At 36.6% G+C, this 11,748-nt stretch overlaps 1 protein-coding gene across 1 annotated transcript in view; it reads right to left on the reverse strand.

Annotated features, from left to right (window-relative positions):
• Nucleotides 1-7,093: 7,093 nt before the first annotated feature.
• Nucleotides 7,094-11,748, reverse strand: part of LOC113239744 — a 33,268-nt gene continuing 28,613 nt past the window's right edge. Inside the window, exon 18 of the mRNA XM_026476843.1 lies at nucleotides 7,094-7,179. Coding sequence (XP_026332628.1) covers nucleotides 7,094-7,179 — 86 coding nt within the window. The remainder of the gene's footprint in view (nucleotides 7,180-11,748) is intronic.

Genomic DNA, 11,748 nt, shown 5'->3' on the forward strand with positions numbered 1-11,748 from the left:
CTAATAAATAGATGCTGTTTCTAACAAATGAAAATTTTATGGAGCAATAAAAATCATGCAATAATATGGCTTGTTGTGTTAAAGCGGACGAGGTAGGCACAGACCACAACACAAGGCAATTTACAGACACATGTCAACTTATGTCTCAGGGTGACGGGCGCAGTGGCACTGCACCTCAGATCTTTTGCGATCACTGCAACTGTTATGGACAGGCGTGTAGCTTACCATCAGGCGCACGACTTGTTCGTCCCGTCACTAGGTACTATAAGAAAAAAAAATGCCCTACTGTCCCACAAGTGGAAGCAGTGACATAGAAACAAGTCCCAGGAGAGTCCCACAATTGGAAGCTCACCCGGAAGCAAGTTAGGTGATGCCACAGAGGCCCTAAAATAATCTACAGTACAAATTGTCGTGTTCAATAACAATATTGTGCTGTGAACCTGATAGCGCGTTCTATTTCGATCCCAACGCCATCTATCGGCGATGTAACTAAAATAGTTGTTATTGGCCTTTACTCCCACTGTGGTGTTCAGGTTTTTATTAACACAAAGATCGAACAAAAATGTTTGTCGGACCCACACGGATATGTGACTACTTTTCTTATCACAGCGGATATATTGATTTAATATAAAATGTTCCATGTTAATTAATGAATTTTGTCAATACGTAGTTGATATTTTCTCTATGGAGAAGCGGTAGGCGGCAATTACACAAAATGAAATCGCATTGTAAAGCCCGTAGTTAGTTTTTTGATACCCATATAGCAAATCGTGGTACCTCATAGTATCATATTCGATTCCTCGACCCGAACAGGAGACTGTTTGCCAAACCGGGGCTACCAGTCGTCATGGCTATCATGATATTCAATAAAATAAATATTACAATAATATGTATACGTATTTAGTTGCAGTAGAGCTCCTTGTGAAAGAGTTCGTCCAGGGAAGTACTGCCACCTTACCTATTTCTGTTGCCAAGCAGTAATGTGCGCATTACTAAGTTCTGGTTTCGAAGGGTAAGGGTGTTGTTGAAATTACAGGCACTTTGGGACTTGTCAACTTATGTCTCAGGATTTGAAGCTCTGAGTGACACTGCAACTGTTATGGATAGGCGTGTCGCTTACCTACAGGCGCACGACTTGTCCGCCCCATCATTTGGTATTATAAAAAGAAAATAATTATTTGTTAACAATATTCGCACGAATGTTCTGTGTTAACTGGTCAATTTTATGAAAGTTATTGTTCTATGCTACGCTGTTACTGCTATAAATTTTATTTACTTGTTGTCTATTCATACTTCATTCACTTCATCGAGACTTAACTTGTATTATGGAATCAATAAATAGATGATTATCTTTACTTATGGTGTTTTATTATTTGATGCCTGGATTTCGGTCTGTAAAGTGCTGGCAGTAGTTTTCAAGTTAGTTTTGTCTACCTAATTTCGGTTGCAATTTTTATTATTTAAGTATCCGAGTATATTATCGTAAAATTTTAAATAATATTTCAGCATATTACACTCGAATATTAAGTAATGTTATTCTATTCTAGAATATTTTAGAATGTTTAAATATTAAAAATTGCCACCGAAATCAGGTGGCAGAAAACTAACCCGAAAATTTGGCCGTTTATTGGTGGTCATTCTAGCTTGTCATACTGATCTGACATAACCAATGAGAGTTGTTTGTATTGGTGGTCATATTCAACCAGTATTACACCCTGTAGGCGTGTGCTTTTGCTGGCCGTTTTCACGTAAATTATATTGGGTACAGTCGCGTGCAATGAAATGTATACATTCACTCTTTTACCTTTAAAACTTCAAAATATAAGTTGAACTGTTGTGTTGTGCTGTTGCGTATTTTTATTTACCCGAGTCTTTTTTACACAATTCAACAAATGAAGTCGGAATCTACATAATTCTGCTCTAATCATATAATTTTCCGGTTTTTTTACTGGTCACGGTACTCCTGATTGCAAACGACTTTTTACCATTTGTCAATATGGCCGCCATTTGTTAATTCTTTTAAAGTCATAAATGCCGCGGCCGTAGGCCGAGGTCTAGCAGAGGGCGAAACCCAAAGCGGACGCTTCCGTACGTAGGTAGTATACGGAGACTAAACTACGAGTACATAGTTTTCACAATTGTTCAAAATGTAAGGCATACTTCCCGATGTAGTGGAAATAATATCTTATTTACATATACAACTTATAGCGTTGTTGTATCTCGACCGTCTCTCTGTTAGATAATTTTTTCTTAGAAGCTATGCCAAAAAGAGAAAGTATTTAGGGAAAAAATGCCAGACAATCACTCCAAATTTCTGGTCTCAAACTATGGAATTTCCCGTACTATGAGTACCAGAGTAACGATAATTCTGAGGGTAATGCCCAGAATACCCTGACCAGAATCAACTTAATTTTTTCATAAATTGGCTCAAATCAGGGATCTAATCTGGAAAGCTCCTCATCAAGCGGCCATAGTACTAATCACTGTGCCACTGAAGAGCATAAGCACACCCCGTAATCTGCAACCGACCACGCGCCGCAGGCCGAGCCCGACCCCACCGTGTGTGGGGTATAGGGCTCGTATTGAATAGTTATGTGTTTGAGTGATATTTTACTCCAAAAAGTATTTTATATATTATACTAAGTTCGTTGTTTAAGATTTTTGCTCTATTATATATTATCTTTACTTAAATAGACTGAACTTCTTCGCCGCAGTCAAAGCCGGAAGGGCTTTTGTGAGCGAAGCTTGTATAATTACAAGCTTCGCTCACAAAAGCCCTTCCGAAAAAGGAAAAATACTTACTTATGTTATAATTAACATAAGTAGGTATTTTTCCTGTATTTTGATCAATAAAAAAAATAATTACAATAATTCAATTTTACGTACGAGCGCCTTCAATACAATACAATACAATGCAAACAACACAAAATGCTTTATTTTTCTCAAAAAGGTTTACAAAATGCAGATTTGTTACATTTCATGTTAAATATGAAGCACCTTATTGAGAGCTGGAGTCTGTACTAGGTTGGGGACCTGTGTTACAGATCACCAGGCTCACACCCTTTTGACAAGTTTACCAGAAAAGTAACACTAATAAAATTTAACAAAAATAATGAAAATTAAAGAGTAAAATAAAATTGACAGCTAATTAGAAAATAAAAGAAATAGAAAAAACAAAAATCTCTGTGCGTGTGTGATTGTGTTTGTGTGTGTGTGTGTGTGTGTGTGCGCGCACGTGCGTGCGTGCGTGCGTGCGTGCGTGCGTGCGTGCGTGCGTGCGTGCGTGAGTGCGTGCGTGCGTGCGTGCGTGCGTGCGTGCGTGCGTGCGTGCGTGTGTGTGTGTGTGAGCCTCCCAAAAAACAGAAATGACGCTGTGCACAACTAGTGGAAACTGTAGTCGAAGGGCAGACAGTGCATTTTCGCCGAACAGTGTTTATTTTGTCAGAGTCGAAGGAGATTTGTGTATGTTTGGTTAAAGCCGTGTGTAGGATAAACAGCTGACGTACTGAAAGGACCTCACAGGTTTTGTAAAGGTCAGAGGCTGTATATCTGAAAGGAAGGTTCCATCCCACCTTGAGTATCGCACGTTGCGCTCGTTCCAGCCGAAGAAGTTGCTGCTTGGAAGATCCACCCCAACAGCCCTAAACAGAATGGTGATGAAAAATGCTTGGAAAGGTTCAGGTCGGCATTTTTTTGTTATGGCAACATAACAAAAATAATATTTACCTCAGATTGGGGGACAATTTTGCCAATATTGAAATTATGATAGAGACGACATTTTGGTAGTATGCTGAGGGGTTATTCGCGACATAAAAACAACACCTATATGCCTACTGTTGTAGGTCATTTTTCTTAGTCCGCGACGTAAGTCTTCGCAACCATTGCATTCACACTAATTTTACTATAGTTAGCAGTTAATTGAACATAAAAACAGCAAATATCGCGAGATAATTATTGTCCTCCCGCCAAATGACACTGAAGTCTTCGACAACGGTCCATGATTTCTCACAAAAACAAGTTACAAATCTATAAAACAAACTTTTGAAATTTTTTCAGTAAAACATATTGAAAACTAAGCCGATACCTCCAATGAATACTACGTCAACTTAATTTTTGGACCTGTTCTGTTTTTGTTTTATTTTTAGTTCCCGACTTTTTTTTCACAAAATTCGTTTTATGTTTTTTTTTCGTATTTTGTTTTTTGTTACTTTTTTTACAAAATTCAGGAAACACAATGTTAGTAAATAAATATGGCTGTTTACAAAAATAACAAAAAATGCCAAAAAAAATTAAGTTGGCTGGTGTAGTTTTTATGAAAGTGTGAGTTTACACACTTGTATTTTGATGCCTTTGTAACAGTAACATAAACTACTATTTTCCTTTTTTTATAAGTGTTCACCCATTTATCAGGGTAGGCAAAAGTTCTACCATACAGCCTCTTCATATAATAATATCTTTTACTTATTTTTGATGGAAAAGGCGACAAGCGCCTGTTCGTATTGTAATTTATTTCATTATGTCATGAAGTGTTGATGCTCCATAATTGTGTAGTACACATTGACTTACAATTATATGGGCGTCGGGTCCGCGCTAAAAAGTGTCCGCACTTGTAAGGCGCTAAAATCGTATACAGAGCGCCAAACTCCGCTTTAGTCTTCATTTGTTCTACTGACTGCGCGATAGTGCGATGACATTACAATTTAAATTTCGAATAGGTTGACTTGGGACATTTTTTTCGTGGTTTTTGTATTAGACCCGTCGTCCATTTATTTGTAAGTCAATGGTAGTACAGGATAAAAAAGCATCTATGTTTTTCAATAGATATTCTGTTGAGGGATTAGACAAGTTGTTGATAAGCATCGAGTATATAAACAGAAATAGAGAAATGAGGGCCATACATTCCTGGTAGGTACTCGCAACTCATCAGTGATACATCACTTATAAATATCAACTCTCGTTTGCACTGAAATATAGACAGCGCCAACAACTGACCCGTGTGTACGTCTCCGTATATTCCAAAAATATTCTGTATTTATTGTAATAAAGATAATATCTCTAACAATGGCGTGCTGTTCCAATCGGTGGTGTGGGGAATTCCTGCTTCTAATCCGAGGTGCCTCGAGTAACTTTCATTGAGATTTCTATTCTAGAGTCCCGCTCACAGATAGGAGATAGTGCTAAAGACGCATCGAGTATATAAGCAGAAATAGTGACGAAATAAGGGCCATCCATTCCTGGCAACTCATCAGGCAAATGGGCCGTATATCACTTTTAAATATCAACTCTCGTTTGTACTGAAATCACAAATTAAAAAGCTGAAATAGTACAGCGCCAACAACTGCCCTGTGTTTACGTCTCCGTATATTTCAAAAATATTCTGTATTTATTGTAATAAAGATAATATTTCTAACTATGGGGGGCTGTTCCATTCAGTGGTGTGGGAAAACAGCAAAACATCTAATTACAAAACAAACGGAATCAAATTTCATCGGTAATTAATTATTAAATATGTAATTTTGCAATTTTCGTCAATTATAGCAAAGCTAAAGTTAAACTGGTAGATTTTAAGCGAAACAGTTGACGACACCCGTCAATTGTTTCGAACACGGGCTGACCAATCGGAGCGAAGTTGTCACAGTAATGGTATGGCAGAATAGTTTTCAAACAAAATAAATGACATTTCGTCTCTATGTCTGGTTATATACTCGATGTTGATAAGAGACAGACATAAACTAAACAAAAGAATACGAACTCATCCTTAGAGGATGGTAAAAAATAAAGGAAGGAACTCATCACATCTTAGGCCTGTCTGTCAACAGGATCTGGAGTCTGCTAGTTTTATTGAAGCCCCTGGTCATTTTAATTCCATTGAGACTCCACTGAGATCTTATTGCATTTATGATAATAATTAGTTATTCTGTTAATATCTAGTTGCACTGGCAGTGGAATTTCAATATAGAGTATCAGAAATGGCAGTGATGGCATTAATTCATTCAATCACTAACGATCGATATTGCCTTACTAAAACTGCCAGGAAATTACTATGAATGTCTTATATTTTTATCTCGGTTAATGAGCAATTTAGTCGTCAAATGAAATATTTATAGTATTAATAACAACGCACACACTCATAGCATTAAGGAAACCCTGTATCGCGGTTGCCATGGACATACATATCGCACTAGTAGTACAATAGTGTGTTAACTCAAAAAGTGTACTTTTTCAGAATCGATGAAAAACAAATTACTCACTTCTCCTGAAAGATTATTAAAATTGTATGTATAGATTAAAGTTTATTACAGCCATCTAAACAATTTCAATGAAAGGGAAACCATAATTTCTTATTCTTGAGTAAGGACTGTTTTATTCAGAACTAGCTCACAAAAAGTTTGTCTCATATCGAGTTAAGTAGATATCTTTTTATTATTTCTTATAATATTGTAACTACGCACAGTGGGGCAGGATACTTTAAAACTTGGTATTAATTATCAATTGCTTAAAATCATAAATATGGTTTATATAGTAACGTATACATAAATAAAACACACAAACATCCTATGTGTGTAATAAAGATAAATATCTCTAACTGTGAGGGGCTGTTCCGTTCGGAGGTGTGGGAAAAACAGCAAAATATCTAATTATAAAAGAAAGGGAATCACATTTCATCGGTAATTAAATAATAAATTATGTAATTTTTCAATTTTCGTCCATTATAGCAAAGCTCCAAGTTAAACTGGGGCTGCCCAATCGGAGCGCAGTTGTCACAGTAATGATATGGAACATTGACTTACAATTATATGGACGACGTGTCTAATACAAAAACCACGAAAAAAATGTCCCAAGTCAACCTATTCGAAATTTAAATTGTAATGTCATCGCAGTATCGCGCTGTCAGTCGAACAAATGAAGACTAAAGCGGAGTTTGGCGCTCTGTATACGATTTTAGCGCCTTACAAGTGCGGACACTTTTTAGCGCGGACCCGACGTCCATATAATTGTAAGTCAATGCACATAAAGCATTGTTTTAAGTTTTATATGTTTTCTCTTTAAATTCGCCACATCAGATTCGGAACAGGCTGTTCACCCTTGAATTTTACTCTTCAATTTTACTCTCACCGGAACTTATTAAGATGTCGTATAGTTCTTTTCTTGATAACGATGCAATGCTACAATTAGGTCCTGGAACCAAGAGAAGAACGTTATTAAAATTCATATAAACAAGAAAACATTATTTTATTAGGTAAATATAAAAAACTCTATTTCTTGCCGTAATCGCAAAATATCGCAAAAAAATTTGCCTAATAATAAAACTATTTAATCATGAAAACAAAAGTATACGATATGCCTATTTACACAATACAAATGATACACAAGTAAAATTTCACAAGTTTCTGAGAAATGCAAAAATTTCACGAAAGATTACAATGTTCTATTCTTAAATTTATGATTCATCGTATGTACTCAATTTTATTAAATAATAGTTATAAAAATATATAGCACATACCTGCAGCTGACGTCTCCATGTCAAAAAAGTGAAGTTTTAAAATATTTCAACCAGCCACAATATTTTTGAGATTAACAAAAAAGATCGAATTAACGAGTAACAGTCGTGCTCTCTCCACAATGCTTTTTTTGCGACTGAGGGGAGAGAGACGGGGGATGTTATCGGCCACGGGACTTACGTTGTCTGATGGGTGGACATGTTGGTAAAATAACTGCCAATATAACGAAGGTAATTATGGCGTTTGGATTTTTTAATTAATACCAACCTTTAAGGTATTCTGCCCCGGTGTGTGACGGTTGTACTGACGTGTAGAGATTCAAATTTTACGTTCAACAATAGCATCACCTTGAATTTCATATATTTTGAGTTACAACACTATTGCAATAGTAGTGCGATGTAGACAACCACAAATTACACCTAAACTCACTACAGAAATAAATGTAAGCCATACAAATATTTCTCCCGGCCCGAAAATTAAACCCGGGACCTCTGCGTGGCAATTCAGCATGATGACCATTCAGCCACGGGGGCAGTACAGTAAGTAGACTATACCATGGACGTGCCGTCGACTCGTCATTGAATAGCAGAATACCAAAATATTGCAATGGCAGTTGAATAGCAGCTCAACGGCCGGGCACTACTCTTAACTTTGATCAGAATGCCAAACAAACAAAATCTTGCCCTTGAAACTCTATCCACACAACAACTGAGGTGACTGAGATGTGAAATTACTCCACTACCTTGTTATAATTATTAATACAAAGATAGAGAAAGAACACTTTGTAAAAATTCCTTCGATCTCACTTAAAACGAAGTTTATATGTGGGCGACCTTTCCCGCATAGAAGTACCTAACCCAGACAGTTCCAACAGGTGACAATGGCAGCGGCACATTTTATAATTTTAGCTTTTGCAAATTGAACTTTACAATGTTTTTTAAGGTTTTACCCATTTGTTTGGGTAGGCAAACGTTCTACCTTATGACCATTTCAAACTTTATAGTATTTTTTCAAAGGAGTCCCAAATGTAAGTCCCAATGTTTAAAAAACTTGTCATCCAGTGCGCATAGAGCAAACCGTAGGGCCACCGAAGTGATAAACACGAAATCTATACTTTATTTAGAATATGCTCTACATTATGCGCCCGGCAGTTCGACTCCGCCTGCCGATGACGCTTGTTTCTTAATTTTCTGTTCAAAAAGATGTAACTTTATCTAATAGAACATAAAGTTTGTGTTGCATTGTTCGTTTTAATGCACCGCAGCGTCACGTCGCCGCGTAAGTAAGTTGAATAATGGACAGTCAAAGAGTATTCGGTCCAGAGTTTGATCGTCACTATTGCAATAGGTACACGCTGGAGAGTCAATAATACGCATGCGACGCAAACAAGAACCGATCCTTTACAATGTATTTAACACGTATCAGAATTAAAAAAAAATCGATTCATGTTTAATTATATAATAACAGACTTTTACGAGATCCAGAAGATAAAAAATATTATTTTATTTACATATTATACTTTATAATAATTTAATGTTATTGACATTGATTTTGTATTACACAATTTTTTAGTAGCAGTAGAGTGCCTTGTGAAAGAGTTTTATCCAAGGAAGTACCGCCACCTTATCTATTTCTGCCGCCAAGCAGTAATGTCAGCATTACTGTGTTCCGGTTTTGAAGAGTAAGGGTGCTGTTGAAATTACAGGCACATGGGACTTGTTAACTTATGTCTCAGGGCGACAGGCGCAGTGGCAATGCCCGTCAGATCTTAGTGATTTAAAGTCTAAGTGGCACTGCAACTGTTATGGATAGGCGTGTAGCTTACCATCAGGCGCACGACTTGTTGGTTCCGTCAGTTGATATTTAAAAAAAAAATAAAAGAAGTTACTGTGTCCTGTATTTAGGTCTGCAGGAATTTCTTTTAGAAATAAGAAGACCATTTGTTTTCCTTTTGTTAAATATGATTTTCTTGTACAATAAACGATTAAATAAATAAATATAAGCAGCGAGAAAAAAATTCAGTTTGCACAAGAATACCACTACTTGACATTGGCCTGCAATCTCGCGATACGAATTCGAGCTTCTCATACCGTTGTCATGTTATAACACAACTGTCATAACTGAGAGTAAATATGTGTGCAAAAGCGTGTAGCGTTTGCAAAAACATATCGGACGATTTCGTAGGTAATATTGTAAAGTTATGTGTCTCTACATCTTAGCCTAGTATAGCCCTAACTTTATAGTACAGATTTAATGTCATCGATCGTTTAATTACGACTAGTTACAGGTATCTTACCACGGTATGAGTTTTTCTTACTTACTATACCGTTGTTTCGAAACGGTTACACTCTCCAAGGTCACGGGTTGGTAACAAACTCGTAAATAATCAATTAATGATAACAATTTAGAGAAAAACAGAGAACTATCCGAATATAGGAATTCATATATTAGTATAGGAATAAGGAATAGGAATCCGGCCGGATTGAAGGATTTTCGTCTAAGTGTTCGTCTCGTTCATCTTTTTAGTAATAATTATAACAAACTAGTGGAGTAATTTCACAAAAGAAAATTAAATATTAATTCAATACAAATTTAATTACAGTTAATAGCGACATCTATAGACAAAGTTCGTAGCTGTAAAGTTACCTAACTGCATGACAAAATACGTTCATAGATTTGTTATAGATGGCGCTACGGCTCCAGTCGTTGAAAACCAAATACAAAGATCCGACAACAAGCACATTGAAAAATTCTTGAGGACCGCTGGTTCGTTCCGTGGCTTTGTTGGCATAGCATCTGGCACGGTTTGCTAGGTCGATTCCAATCCGGCCGGATCGAAGTATTTTTTTCTAAGAGTTCGATCTTTGTATTAATAATTATAACAAACAAGGAGTAATTTCACAAAAAAATTTATATGAATTCTATACAAATTTAATTTATTTATTTATTTCTTTCTTTTCAAGGGATAACAAACAATTGTACATGGTATGATTACATTTGTTGTGAGGTTAAGTGACATATCCACTCATCCGAAGAACAGAGTCTGATGTGATTATACAGCGAAAATATGATAAATACATAATCTCGTTATTCAAAATAAGGCCAATCGATAAGTGTTTTTAGAAATTTTATATCTTATTTCGTTTCGGAAATATAAAATCGAACAACAGTTTATCTGATACCCACAGCGACAACAACAAACGTAATGTACAATGTTCTGAGAATAAACAACCTTACACATACGGCTTTGTTCTACGGATGAGTCGATATGTACACGTACAATCAACAACATTATCCACATATTAATAACAGAGAACTAATAGATTTTCTGTCAAAATGTCATTACGTGACCGTTTAAATAGACAATGACGTAGGTTTAGCCAAACTGTAAACTGATATGTTGTCTGTACCGCGAAAACTGCAGACGAGTTCAAGGTTTGCCCGGTTTAGAACACGCTTGTCTGCTCCAATGTTGAACTAGACATTGTCTAGGCCGAGTTGAATTTTATTTCTGGATACAATTTTAAAGGTCGGCAAGATACATTTGGGCCGTAAGTAAGGTATATAGAGAGAGACACTGATGCAGTCACATTTGTGGAGCTTTCAACTTATGTCTCAGGGTGACGGGCGCAGTGGCAGCGCCCCTAACATCTTTGCGATTTAACGCTCTGAGTGGCACTGCAACTGTTGGATAGGCGTGTCGCGTTGCCAATGTGCGAGGAATTTCATCTCATTTGAACTCTATTGGGGCCTTTGTGAGGATTGGCGCTATGTGTGTTTGGTTTGACTGGCTCTATTGACGCTATGCTAGAATGCCCGCATTGTCCCCACAACCCTCACAAAAACCCCAATCGTGCTCAAACGATTTGAAATTCCCCACACATTGGCAACACTGGTCGCTTGCCACCAAGCACACGACTTGTTCCTCCCATCACTTAGTATTAAAAAAAAACTTTGTAGCAACAATGGTATTTCAAGTCTATTTTCAAGTTTTTCACTCACTCACTCACTCAATATTCTTTATTGCACAATAAACAACCAAAAATACAATACAATCAAAAATACAGTGTACAACAGGCGGCCTTATTGCTAAATAGCAATCTCTGCCAGGCAACCTTGGGGTGTTAGGATAAACTAAAAGTAGTAATAATAATAGAGGGCGCAATAAATATGATGTATGGTTTTTCCATCAATATAAGTATATTTTTAATATCGTGATAGTGTTTCATTGTTCATATTTATCAAA

The sequence above is a fragment of the Hyposmocoma kahamanoa genome, unplaced genomic scaffold (assembly GCF_003589595.1).
Source record: "Hyposmocoma kahamanoa isolate Upper Pololo Valley unplaced genomic scaffold, ASM358959v1 116, whole genome shotgun sequence".
NCBI classification, from domain to species: Eukaryota; Metazoa; Arthropoda; class Insecta; order Lepidoptera; family Cosmopterigidae; genus Hyposmocoma; species Hyposmocoma kahamanoa.